Here is a 14,211-nt window from a genome sequence, read left to right on the forward strand (position 1 = left end):
AGATCACCTCATAGCCACCACCTGCAGTCTAATCTAGGTGTTTTAATGAGGATATGATGGCTTGCCCAGTATGATGTTGGGAATGTATCTTGTTAGTGTAAAGGCATCAAAGGAGCCCAATTAGGCATTTGTTCAAGTATATGTTTATCAGTAGGTATTTCATAGTTGGCTTGCTTAGTATGATGGTGGAAAGTACCTTGTTAAACGGAAGACATGAAAAGAGCTCTGATGGGCATAGATTCAAGGGTAAGCATGTTGTTTAGCATAGACAGGTGGATGGGTCGAAGGACGGTCAATGATGGGCTATGCTTGTTAGCAAAGATGAAGATAAAGATGGAAGCTATGCAGTTTGCCAAGAGAAGATGTCAAGGTGCTCCAGTAAAGCTATAGTTTTTCAATAATTAGCCTGCTTTGAAGGTGTTCTGTGAAAAGGTCAGAACAGCCAATTATATGCAACAGATGTCATTATATGTTACTTCAAAGTATGTAATCTCATTAATCATATATGTAACTTCATGTGTATGCCAATGATATGTGCCAAGATTTATGCTATATTAACATGACCTGTGCCCGGTATGGGTGTTCAGTCTGACCCAGCTACTGCAGAGCTGTGGGACTGTTCCACTTTTATTGGGCTACTTGGCTGTATGCTGTAAGTTACTCAATAAATTTTAACTCTTTGTAAGTAAACCTCTTGTCTGCATCTCATCTCTTGTAATCCAAAATAACCTGGAGGTAAACACTAGGTTAGATTACTGCAGTGTGTTATATGTGGGGCTGCCTTTGAAGATGATTTAGAAACTGTAGCTAGTGCAGAATTCTGCAGGCAGATTGAGATCAGACAGTCTGAATGCAAAATACCAATTCTGGTGTGACTATTAGCTATCAATTAGTTTATGGGCTCAATTCAAAGTGCTGGTTTTGCCCTATAAAGTCTTATAGAGCTCAGGACCGCAGTATCTCAGGGATCACCTCTCACTTTATGAACCTACCTGGATCCTGCAGTCATTATTGGAAATCTTTCTCTGTGTGTCCCTGAGGGAGGTGTGAAGGGTGGCATATTGAGATTCATGTGCATCACTGATCCCTAATAATAATAAAAGATGTGTGATGTGACATAATTATGTTTGTATTTGACTTGCCCCCATTTGTGGCTGCCCATGAAGTGAAAGGGTAGGAAAAGGGGAAAACACTTGCATGCTCCCTGTCATGCATTTCTGTCAACTACATATTACTGGGGAGATGTGCGTGTGCCTCTTTTTAACGTGTAGTTTGAGTCTCAGAAATGTATCTTCCCAGTCTCCAAGAATTTCTTGGATAAATTTATCGGAGAAATATCTGACCATTTCTACATTAGAAAAGGGCACAATTGTGGCAATTTCTTGGCTACTCTTTACATGTATTTTAAAAAAGTAGCCAGGAAAGCGTGAAACTAGAAATAATTACTGTAAATAGTTTTTCTTCCTTCAGCCTGATTTCTTCTTCTGTCACCTCTGCAATCTTAGCCATTCCTATAAGAGGAATTCCAAAAAAGAATTCAGTAGAGAAACTCTGGGAGAAATCTTTCCATTGTGGGGAATATTTGGTCTCCTTTCTTTAAATGTATTGACCATTTAAGGGGAAAAAACTCTGTAAAGCAACATCTAGTGTAAGTGGCAAAGTTAACAATAATTCTGCCTGTTTACTTTTAGGATAAAGATGGGAAGCCCTTGTTGCCAAAGCCTGAAGAAAAACCTAAGGTTATTAAGTGGTTCCATCTTTTCCATCACCTGTATTGTAAATAAAAGAATGAAGCTGAGCTTTACAGAATGAAGCTGAGCTTTTATGTTGTTATATTGTAACACTTGCAATGCTGTAGAGGTAAGCACAGTAAATTTCAAAAGGCAGTGTTTTTAACTAAGATGTGTTACTTAATCCCCTCTGGGATCAGCATTTATTACAAACTGAGTGTTTGTGTTCAGAGGTACATTTTCCAGGATTGTAAACAGAATAGTCTTTTGCTGTTCTAGCATTGCAACCTATATAATACTCAATTGTTGAAGATAATTCAGCCAATTATCTTTGTCTCAGTGTTTCAACGTTTTTTTGCTTTATGGCAGGAGTAGTATCTTCTTCCAAATGTTGGATTACAATTCCCATCACCCTTGACTATTGACTGTGCTGATTGGGACTGTTGGGAATTGGAGTCCAACAATGTCTGGAGGACACCACATTGGCTGCTTCTGCTTGATGTATAATTATGCAAACGTACTCCTGTTTTTTTGTTTCATAATAGAAGAGTCCTAGTAGAGCTGAGTCAAATCAGCAGCAGGCTTTATGCTCCTAACTTTGTTGAAGAGTGATCTGCTCTGCCAGTTTGTGCAGTGTCAGCTAACCTATGCAGGGGGTGGACTAAATCCCAAGAGAGAAGGGAGCAAAGATTCTTGCTCTCTCCCTACAAACAAGTGGTCGGTACAGCACTGACCTTCTGTTTTTCATACTGCGCATGCAGATGTCTGTCAGTTGTGAGAGAAGTACAAGCATGCTCTCAAGCACTGTAAGCAGAGTTCCAGTTGCACAACCATGATTCTCTTCACCTCGAATTTCCTCTATTTCATTCTAATTGCTAATCGATAAATGGCACTTTTATGTCTGGGTTTTTTTCCTTTTATCAGCAACATTGTTCTACAATATTCTTTTTTGTTTTTGCAGCCTCTTAGCGAATCTGACCTGGCTGATGAATTTTCCAAAGATTTTGCCTGTCCTGCTCCTCCCACAGAAATAGCGAAACCATCTAAACCTGCTGATGTGTCTACGGTTAGTTTCTTTTGCCTAGGAGGCCTATCTTAAAATTCAGAATATTTCAGTGAAGTAGGTGCAGACAATTGAAGGTGAAAGAAGATTAATTCAAGCATAGCATTTCCATTCTTCCCCATGTACTTTTCTGAGGGCAATATGTAGATGTGCCATGTGGGTTGGAACATACCAGAGGCCAGTGCTGGTGGTAGGGAAAGTGATAAAAGGGTTGGGTGTATTACATCTACTTAACAGAGCCTTCACTCCAACAGGCCATGGGGTCTATAAAGATGACAGGTAGACCAGCTATGCTGTGGGCCTCTGCAAAGCCCACCTACCCACTGGAAACAGAGATCTTGGCATTACTGTTTTTGGTGGGTTCTCAAACGAATAGTACATCTTTTTTTTCAAAATTCAGTAGTTGTTGCCATTTTCTTTCAGAAGCCTGAAGCTGCTGAGCTGCCAAAAACTCCCAAAGAAAATGTGGCTTCATCTCCTACAGTTGCTACAGTGCAGCCATTAGCTCCATCAGGAGTTTCTACAGTGAGTAGCTTCTTAGGGATCACATCTGGGGAGCACCAGCTATATCTGTTTCCATCGCTCTCTCTAGCACTGGCTGACCATTTTTGGTCAATTTTGTTGTGGGGTGCCACAGGGCACTGCATTGTCCCCAGTCCTATTTAACATCTATGAAGCGGTTGAGAGTGGTCATTAGGAGATATGGAGCACAATGTCAACATTATGCTGATGACACTCAGTTCTATTTCTGTGGATCAGGAGTGGATGTTCAAGTCCTGAGATGGTGTCTAGATGCAGTGGGGAACTGGATGAGGGCCACTTAACTGAGGCTGAATTCTGGCAAGACAGAGGCCCTGTGGGTATGTGGTACATGGGTCCAGGAAATTGACCATGAGCCTGTTCTAGAGAGGCCTGAGGGAACCCCATGGTTTGCAGGAGTACAAAAGTTGACTGTTGCAGAAAAATGAGTGGGGGCAGAATCAAGTGGCGTATCCTGGAAGAGAGCATTCCACACTGCAACACCTTGCTGCAAGTCCTACTTATAGCAGTATTTTATATAACTAAAACAGTATATCTAAAACTCAATACTATAGAGATGGGAAATGGGAACTTCACCTGATTTTAATATCGCTAACTGGAAGTGATATACTGCCCCAAGTATAATCAAGATGAAATGTTCAAGAGTTTGCTAAATAAAAAAATATGATTATGTTAAGGTTGGTAGGAATCTGGTCATCTCTCTGTCTGTCAGGCTCATACAGCCACATAAAGTACGTTACATAATGATAAATTCTGTTACTGCTATCTTTAGAAGCCTTCAGCACCTGAGCCCAAAATAATTTCTACAGAAGTAGTGTCTGCTGCAGCTGTTCCTTCTGTGCAGTCTTCAGCTCCCTTAGCAACTTCTCCGGTAAGTAACCAGTTAAAAACGCCAACATCAAAAGGCCAAAAGTCTACTTCTTGAAGAATTAGAATGACTGATTTTGTAGGACTTTCTTAACACATATGCACTTTTCATTCTTTAAAACTGTCACTACCAAATTGTTTAGTGTTTCTGACTTTTCTTACGATATTTAGATTGTAGATTTTTCTCTGCCTCTGCTCATTTACTGTTGAATGTGTTCAGCTATTGTGAATACAGTCTACTAGTGGGAACTCTAGTCTTAAGTTCCATTAATAGAACCTTGTGTAGATCTTCATTTTCAGTGGACTAGGTTGGGAAATATTCAGTGGACATAGCAGACAACTGATTTATGAATCTGAAAAGCTCTGCACTAATGCGTTGCCACAGTAGTAACAGGCTATCTTAAGCTGACAGTTTGTCGGTAGTGGTCTGTGTGGTGGGGTGGAGCTGCCTTCCTGACACTGGTGTCACTGTATAGGCCTGGAGAGAGGCAGGGTAGTGACAAGGTCAGAGCTGCACAGGCGCCCTGGAGGGAAAACCACTAGTGTGTCTGTGCAGTCCCAGCCGTGCCGAGGTAACCTGCAGTGGCACTAGTATTGAGAGGGTGGCTCTGTGGCTCCACTCTGCCACATGGACCACTGCTGCAGCCAGTTAAACATATTAATACTTAAGTTTATTTATTTAATTTATGAATTGGTTCCCATGAAGCTAATACTTCGGTAGTTAAATTTGATTGATTGTAATTATCAGTTAGTACATTGTTTGCATGCTAAGAATGTTACTTCAAACATTGTTTTAAATCAGCTTAGTATTATTTTAAAAATGCCATTTATAGACTTCACAGGTACCTGATGAAGCCCTAGAAGCCTTATCTGGAAGTCTAGGAAAAGTAGAGCCTGACCCAGAAGAAAAAAGGCCTGCTGTGGATAAAGTGAAGGTAATAAAATTATCTGAGCCCATCGCCAAAACTACCTTCTTAACATGTGTAACTCTTAGGTCTCTCTTACACTGTTGGGCTCCTACTGGGAGGAGGGGCAGGATATAAACCAAATAAATAAAATAAAAAGTAAATAAAAAACAGACACAGCACACAAACACAGCAGTTTAAGACAACCTTTCCCAACCTGTTACCTTCCAGAAGTTTTGGACCGCAATTCTCATCAGCTCCGTCCAGCATGGCCAACCATCCAGGACAATGGCTACTGTACTCCAAAACATTTGGAGGTCACAAGGTTGGATAAAACACCCAAATTACTTAGAAACTCTGATGATTGGATACTTCTGTTAACTCTTCTCCCCCCAAAAAAATTAAAAAGAAAGAGAAATGGCTTACACACCTTCATATGTACCTTTGTATGCTTGAATGATAAGTTTACTATTATGAAACCACATGTTAAACATACATAAAGATGTTGAGAGATTTCCTTTTTCTCCCCCTCTTCCAGGAAAAAACAAAACAAGAGGAACGTGAGAAACTTGGGGAAGATGAAGAAACCATCCCTCCTGATTATAGATTAGTTGAAGCAAAGGTAATTGCTTCTTCACTTGTTGAATGATTTTTTAAAATGTTATATGAATATCTTCCCTAAGAATTGTGGCTTTTAATCATATCAAATGATCAGTTACCTTTTCAGTCTATGCATTTGCACACTTTAGACACAAGATACAAAATATACTGTGCAGGTGGGTGGGAGAGGGTGGATGTCAGTATGTTTTTCAGGAAATGTATCACTTGTTTATGGTTTTTCTTTTGTTATAGCTGCATATTTGCTAAAAGGTCTGAAATTTGTGCATAGAATAGTTGGGAAAGCCCCAGCCCTGCACCAATCTATTCTATTAGCAATGAAGTTTCCCCTGCTTGTGTTCAAGAATGTATATATAATGTCCCAGGCCATGAAGGACTTCAACATTTAAAACATCCTTGAATTGGGCTAGGAAGCATCCTGGCAGCCAGGGTAGATGACCCATCTCAGAATGAATATGCTCATACCTTCCAGTATTCAGAAATATGTGGGCAGCTGTGTTTTACTATAGCTGAAGCTTCCAGGTCATCTTCAAAGGCAGCACTGCGTAAAGCACAACACATTAGTCAAGCTTTGGAGGTTACAAAACCATGGATCAGTGTCGCATGATCCTCTCTATTCATGAAAGGTGGATCGTATTTAGGACATGCAGTTTGGTAACAAATACTCGTAGTAACTGCAGGCACTGGCAGAAAGCATGCAGAGTCCCAAAACACTTCCAGCATTTTACTGTTCAAACGTTTATACCCAGTGGTATTATGGCAAGTGGCAAGTTCAGTTACTTGCCATAGCACATTTGTAGCACAGTAAGTATTTAACTAGTGGCATCTTTTCTCTGCAGGATAAAGATGGGAAGCCACTTTTACCAAAACCTCAAGAAAAATCTCAGGTTGGTGAAGAAATTCTTCAAGAGTCTGTTTTACTGCTTCTTATGTTCACATATTTGTTTTAAAATGTTTATTAAGCACTTAATTTGTTCCAACCAGAGACTGGTCCAACTGGGATGGCATGTTCCTTCCATAATTCTAATGCTAAACTGAGAAAATCTAATGTAGTGTTTGACTGTCAAGTAGTTTTACAGAATGAAATGGGGCATTTATTATGATTTTGTAAAATTTATTTTGACTTCTAGCCCCTGAGTGAAAGTGAACTTCTTGATGCTTTGTCAGAAGGATTTTCTTGTTCTTCAGCACCAACATCAAAGGCTGCCCCAGGAGCTGCGCCTCAAGTAAGCCTTTTGTGTGGGAAAAATACGCTTATTTAACTTTTAGACATAATGAGAGACAGTTACATACTCTCTGTAAGCAATGATCTGATTTATTGTTTCACTGTTGTTTTAATGGTGCTTGTCAAAACCACCAGTGGTGTAGATTTTCATAAAAAGGTTTTGATTATCAAACCAAAAATTTTAGGGTTATTAACTGAATATAACAGCTGACATACAATGGTGTCAGTCCACCAGTGGAACAGACTTCTGTTCATGCTGCGGGGCTTTCCCTTCCTCTCTTCTTCCCTGTGGTTCCTCTCCCTAAAATTTCTCTGGACCAGAGTTTGGGGGCACATAGAGCGTTGCAGTGGGGAAGAAAGAAACGGACGGGAAGTCTGCCCACACGCTGTGGATATTGCCCAACGTGTATAATGGCAGAATCACCGTGTTCCCTCACTTGAAAATTTCTTCAGTAATATGCTCCTGAAAGGAAAAAAGTAGTGCATTTTTTGGCATTTGCAGTTCATAATGGTCCACTGTGAGGTAGTAGTGGTTATGACCATGTTCTTTACAAGACAGGGCTGAAAGGAGAGGCACATACCTTATCTACTCCAGGTGGAGTTTCCCAGAACAAATTGGAAGAGGGAGTGAGTAGATGGGAAGTGGTGTTTTGCCATCTACAATATTGCACAGGTGCTGTAAGAAGTTCATATACTCACTAGACCCAAGAAGAGCCCTGCTTGATTTGATCAAGCGCCTCTCTAGTCTAGTATCCTGTTCCCACAGTGACCATCCAGATGCCTATGGGAAGCCCGCAAGCAAGACATGAGAGCAGCAGCTGTCTCCTGCTGTTGTTCTCCAGTGACTAATATTCAGCCAAGGGGTGTGCTGTTTTTAATCTCTAGTTAGTGTACAGCCATCATGACATGGACATCTGGTTTGCCACAGTGAGAAAAGGATACTGGACTAGATGGGCCACTGGTCTGATCCAATAGGCTGCTCTTACGTTCTTACTAATAAGCATTGAGAGAGTGCCTTGCAAAAGTAATCAGATCCCTGACCAAGGCTCTCATATTACTGAATTACAAATGGTACATTGTGATTTCGTTCTGTGCAAAATTTTATTTTGAAACACTGAAATTCAAAATCAATTATTGTAAGGTGGCATTGGTTTTATGTTGGGAAAATGTTTGTAAAAAACAAAAAACTGAAGCATGTTGCTTGCATACGTATTCAGTCCCTCTGCTGTGGAAGCTCCCAGTTTACACAAATGAAAGAAACTGCCCTATCGAAGACACAATTACCTTGTCATTGGCCTCCTCCTGTGAACCATTAAAGTTGCTGTCACACTGTCAGGTTAAAAACCCCACTGTTGAAGGATCATTGGTCAGGCTGTGGATCTGGAGGAATATGAAGACCAAAGAGCATTCTACAGAGGTGAGAGATAATATAATACAAATGGATTAGGGAAAGGGTACAAACTAATATCCAAGTGCTTGGATATCCCAGTGAGCACAGTTGGATCAATAATCAAGAAGTGGAAACTGCATCACACCACCCAGGCACTGCCAAGAAAAGGCCGTCCCTCAAAACTCAGTGCTTGAACAAGAAGGAGACTTGTGAGAGAAGCCACAGAGAGGCCAACATACATTTTGAAGGAGTTACAGAGTTCAGTGACTGGAAGTGGAGTAATGGTGCACCAGTCAACCATATCAAGAACTCTGCATAACACTGGTCTGTATGGGAGGGTGGCAAGAAAGAAGCCGTTGCTCAAAAAGTACCATCTGAAAGCACGTCTGGAGTTTGCTAGAAAGCATGAGAGTGCCCAAGATGTGATGTAGTAATAATAATAATAATAAATTTTATTTTTCAGCCGCCTGTCTGTCCGGGTTAGGGACACTCTAGGCGACGATGTAGGAAAAGGTTTTGTGGCCAAAACTCAAAGCGCTATGTGTGGCACAAACCTAACACCGCCCATGCCTCAAGACATACCATCCCTACAGTGAAGTCTGGTGGTGGCAGCATCATGCTTTGGGGATGCTTCTCATCAGCAGGGACTGGGCATCTTGTTAAAATCGAAGGAAGAATGGATGGAGCAAAATACAGGGAAATACTGCAAGAGAACCTGCTTCAGTCTACTCAAAAAATTGAAGCTTGAGAGAAAATTCACTTTTCAGCAGGACAATGATTCCAATCACAAAGCCAAAGCAACATTGGAGTGGCTCAAGAACAAAAATGTGAATGTTCTACAGTGGTGCATTAAAAGTCCTGATCTCAGTCACTTTGAAAATTGTAGTCCACAAGCGACATCCAACCAACCTGAACGACCAGAAGCAAATCTGCCAAGAAGAATGGGCCAAAATCCCTCCGACATTGTGTGCAAAGCTGGTACATATCTACCCCAAAAGACTTGAAGCTGTTATTGCAGTGAAAGGTGGCTCTACGAAATATTAATGTGGGGGGGGGGGGGGGTTGAATACTTATGCAAGCAACATGTTTCAGTTTTTTATATTTATTTCAAACATTTTCCAACATAAAACCAATGTCACCTGGAAATAATTGATTTTGAGTTTCAGCGTTTCAAAATAAAATATCCTACAAAATGAAATTACAATGTACCATTTGTAAGTCAGTAATATAAAAGCATTGGTCAGGGGTCTGATTACTTTTGCAAGGCACTGTAGTTTTGTCTCCTATGAATTTTCTAATTCCCTTTTAAAGCCAACTGTTAGTGGCGATCACCACATCTCGTGGTAACAAAATTCCGTAGTTTAGCTTTCTGTTGTGTGAAGCAGTATTTTCCTTTTTCTATGTCCTGAATTTCCCACCATTCAGCTTCATTGGATGACTCCTGGTTCAGGTATGATGAGAGAAGGAGGAAGCTTCTGTCAGTCCAGAACATGCAGAATTTTCCTATCGTTCTCTCCCCCCCCCCTCAGCTGTTTACAGTGTTTGGGACATTTTAGTCTAGAAATCCTTTCAAATAGGGGACTTGCTCCAGCCCCCTGTTCATTTTGGTTGTTCTCTTCTGCACCTTTTCCAGCTACAGAGTGTCCTTTTTTTAAACGTGACTGGAACCGTGTACAGTATTCCAAGTGTGTTCGCATCACTGATTTTCATAAAGGCTTTGAGATATGGGCTGGGTAGCCAATGTTGCACCCTCCAGAAGTTGCTGAGCTCCATCAGCTCTGGCTAGTGTGGTCAGTGGTCAGGGATGATGAGAGCTGTAGTCCCACAACATCTGGGGAGGGCCACATTGGCTACACAAAAAACGATAGGGTTTTTTTACCCCTTCCCTAATTATTGTTAGCATGAATTTGCTACCCCCCCCAAGCTACTGCACACAGGTGTGGCATTTTCATCGAGCTATCCATCGTAATCCCAAGATCCTTTTTCTTCTGTCACTGCCAGGTCAAACCTCTGTTTCTCAGTGAGATCTTAGGTGGGCATGTGGCATTGGGGCTTCCCTTTCCACAGCAGACTGGGATAAGTCTTCATTCCAGCAGATGGCAGGGCTCTTCTTTTCACATCCAAAATTAGGAGGATGGTGAAACCTGAAAGGAAAAGAAGCACATTTGACCCTTGTAGACTCTATGAAGATGTGATGTAGATACAGTGCTGAATGCTTTAGAATACTGATCTGAACAAATGCTGTGGGGTGCAGGACACATGGCGATGAGCTGATGTGGAGACAGTGTGGAACAATGGTCAGGTTCCTGCATCCTTCGCTGTTGTATTACTTCTGGCAGGTGCAGGTGGCATCTGGTTGGCCACCGTGAGAACAGGATGCTGGACTAGATGGGCCATTGGCCTGCTCCAGCAGGCTCTTCTTATGTTCAAGTGTTTATGAACCCATTATTTTTATTGTAGAAATCTACAAGTCCTGGTAAACCTGCTGTTGCATCCACTGAAGAAGTTATCTCTTCTGCTTCTGCTTCTGCGGTACACTCATCAGCTCCTCTACCAGCAGCCACCCCAGTAAGCAGAAAGTTATTTCCTAATCGCATTAGTTTCTGTGATTACAATTTATTTTTCCTTTAAAACACTTCTTTGCCCTCTTTACTTCGTAAAGCTGTGGTTCTCAAACTTTTTGCATTGATGGAACCCTTTACTTTAAACAGAACTGCGGCAGAACCTTTGCAGAAAAATCTTTCTAAATGATCTTTTTAAAAGAGGGAGTTAAATATTGAGAGAGCAAGGGACAGCCAGCCAGAGCTTCAACTTTGAGACGCTGAAGAACTTTGCTGTTGATCTTTTGATCTTCTCCGATTGGTGAAGTCTTTGTTTTGTTTGTCATCCTTAAGGCTGAAGTAAAAGGAGCAGCATATTTAACCCTTGCTGCCAGGCTGCAGCTTAGCGGAAGGTGTTAAGAGAGGGATGAGGGTTTCCCATTATAAGTGCTTGAACTGCACATTTAACCCAGTAGTGCAGGGAGGACATAGTTGCTTACCTGGCTTCCGGATGCTGTGTGTCACTGCCAGTTACTGAGAAGGGGGAGGGGGAAGGCAGTGGGGAGCTTGGCACAGGCACAGCAGCAGAGCCAGTCTGCTGCTCTCTGCTGCCTTGCCCCTCCAAACCATCTGGGGGGTACCAGGCTGGTAGAGGCTAGTCTTCAGTGGCTACTCTCCAGAGTTTCAGACAGAAGTCTTTCCCAGCCCTCCATGGAGATACCAAAGATTGAACCTGAGACCTTGTGTATGCAAAGCTACAGCCTAATAACCTTTTGGAGTTCAAGATTTTGTTGGGAGAAACTGTAAAGCGCTATAGATCTGTGCATGTGACCATCTTGGGAACAAAATTTGTCTTGTTTAATATGGAAAGCAACTCTGCTATCCATTTGAGGTTTTTATATCTGAGATTGTGTGTGGCATATTTGTTCTTGTTTTTCTCAAATCTGTTAGGGTAGGAAAGAACTTGATGATGCTGCAGATCTTCTCGCAGATTCATTGGGACAAAGAGAACCTGACCCAGATGAAAACAAACCACTTGTTGATAAAATAAAGGTGAGAGAAGAGTTTACTTGTTTCTTCCAGTTCAGCTGTCTTGACATGGTGGTCAGTACTGTGCTTGTCTCCCAGATCTGCACAGGAAGCTGAAAGAGCTGAGCCAGGGTGGTTTTTATTTTGTTTTGGTGTGGTTAGTCAATAGAGAGGCTTTTCCGTGCCACCTTTTCACTGTTGCTAGCCCACCATACCACTTCCCCTGTCTTTTGTGACTCTGAGGGCAGAGTGAACATTTTTTGCTTTCTTCAAATTGTGCAAGGTATACTGATCAATAGCCAAGAAAGGGTAGTAGCATGTCTTGTGCAGTATGTTTTGACTTTTTGTTGCTTCCATGTTAACTATTACTACAAGTAAGTGTTTTTTTAATTGCCCAAGGACACATGTAAATCAATAATTTTTGCAAAATAATTTCCATTGTTTTTCTATTTTCACATTGTTTTTCGTAAAATGCAGCCTGTTCACAAGTATGCAGAAAAATGCACATTTCTGGTTAAAATATGAACCCCTTCTTGTACAGTGACTTTCAGAAATATTGTGAGTCCTTATCCTGCTAATTATGATGAAAAACCAACTCTGGCTACAGGAAACCTCCTTCTGTTTCCAAACTGATAAGAGAGAGAGTGCGTGTGCCTGGGTACATAGGGTGTTTTTTTGTTTTTTTAACTTTCTGGCACTTTTGGAAGACATTTTAATGCTGGTAGGTCTATGCAGTTCATAATTGGCGTTCATAATTGGCCAGTCATTTTAGTCATTATTTTGTCCTCTTTTTAACGGTGTATGCACTGAAGATATAGTATTAGATAACATCATCCGTAGATTCCTTATTTTGTGGACTAAGCTCTCCAGAAAAATTAAGAACATGGTCTCCTGTTTGTTGCATTTATAGGAAAAGGCTAAATCTGAGCATAGAGACAAACTTGGAGAGAGAGATGAAACCATCCCTCCTGATTATAGGCACATTCTTGACTCAGATGAGAAGGTAAGCAGATGCTTTATGAACTGAAATTCATCTGTACAATACTGACAGAATTTGCATGTATGTAACATTATGCCATACCAGAAGTGAGGAACCAATGTTTTAAGTAATCAAGTCCCCGTGTTGTTTTAAAATGATGCCTTCCATCATCTGCAGCAGCCAGAGCAGGTTCGTAATTCTGAAAATGAAAGTTAACATTTCCATCCTCTTATTTTTTTTGAAATTGTGTAGGTTTGTTTTTAGCTGTCCATTTTAAAACTCTGCAGATAAGCTTCTCCATGAACATACTAGAGTTTCAGTTGGTTGAATTGCCTAATTAATCGTAACAGTTATAAATGGCTCAGGTGGTACTCCAAGATGACACTCAACAAATATAATTTAGAAAGAACTCTGCAGTCGAGCAGCCAATCTAGGGGTTTTTTACATTGCAGGCAAACATGGCGTAGATTTGTGAGGAAGGGTCGTGACAGATTTACTAAAGTGGCACCTGCTAAAAACTTTTTTAAACAAGCCCACCCACATATGCAAATTTGACATGTATTTTAAAATGTAATTTTATTTTTTAAAGCATATTTTAAAATCCGACTTTATTTTGAAAACGTTTTGGCTAACTTATTTTTAACGTCTGATTTTATTGGTAATTTTAATGTATATTTTATATTTTGCTTAGAGGTTTTGATTATTAAGCAGCATATAAATCCTGTTTAAATAAACCAATGGTGCTTATCTTTGTTGAAGGGTAAGCCAATGAAGCCTTCAGGCAAGGATGGTGAGAAACCCAAAGGACGAAAGGTAAGAAGGAACTGCTCAAAAGTGACTGGGTTACCTCTACTTAGCTGTTTGAAAGAAGGATGGGCTCACAATCAACTCCTACGCCTTGTTTATTTGGATTATTTTTATCCCACTATTCAGCTAAGGTGGCTTCCAGAGTGGCTTTCATAAGATCAGTAACAAACAAGACAGTTCCCTCAAGCAGACTTATAATCTAAACGTCACAACATAAAAGAAAAAAGGAATGAGGAGGGGAGAGGAAAACAAACCAATTCTTAGTTACAAAGTTCTTATAAGAGCAGCTTGAATAAAAAGCAAGTGGAGCTAGTCTTTCAGTAGAGCACATGGACTGGCCCTGCTTTCCATCTCTCCCTCTGCTCCATCCTGTAGGAATTTCCTCCCATGCTGCTCTTCTACCTTGATTAACTCCACATGTGGTGGCAGATGAGGAACTAACATTGCCTTGCAAAATAGGTGCAATATGATAATGATTATGAAAAATGGCACCTGCTTTATTTGCTTTCCACACTTGA

General features: G+C 40.8%; 1 protein-coding gene across 11 annotated transcripts in view; it reads left to right on the top strand.

The window, feature by feature from the left end:
* The window catches only part of CAST (calpastatin), a 95,720-nt gene that overhangs the window by 70,712 nt on the left and 10,797 nt on the right, over positions 1–14,211 (top strand). For all 11 annotated transcript variants that reach the window (XM_061622836.1, XM_061622854.1, XM_061622802.1 and 8 more), the window contains 12 exons: positions 1,692–1,739; positions 2,692–2,796; positions 3,217–3,318; positions 4,106–4,204; positions 5,034–5,135; positions 5,644–5,727; positions 6,563–6,610; positions 6,854–6,949; positions 10,799–10,906; positions 11,830–11,931; positions 12,818–12,910; positions 13,646–13,699. In XM_061622836.1, coding sequence (XP_061478820.1) covers positions 1,692–1,739; positions 2,692–2,796; positions 3,217–3,318; positions 4,106–4,204; positions 5,034–5,135; positions 5,644–5,727; positions 6,563–6,610; positions 6,854–6,949; positions 10,799–10,906; positions 11,830–11,931; positions 12,818–12,910; positions 13,646–13,699 — 1,041 coding nt within the window. The remainder of the gene's footprint in view (positions 1–1,691; positions 1,740–2,691; positions 2,797–3,216; positions 3,319–4,105; positions 4,205–5,033; positions 5,136–5,643; positions 5,728–6,562; positions 6,611–6,853; positions 6,950–10,798; positions 10,907–11,829; positions 11,932–12,817; positions 12,911–13,645; positions 13,700–14,211) is intronic.

Source organism: Rhineura floridana, chromosome 1, assembly GCF_030035675.1.
Source record: "Rhineura floridana isolate rRhiFlo1 chromosome 1, rRhiFlo1.hap2, whole genome shotgun sequence".
NCBI classification, from domain to species: Eukaryota; Metazoa; Chordata; class Lepidosauria; order Squamata; family Rhineuridae; genus Rhineura; species Rhineura floridana.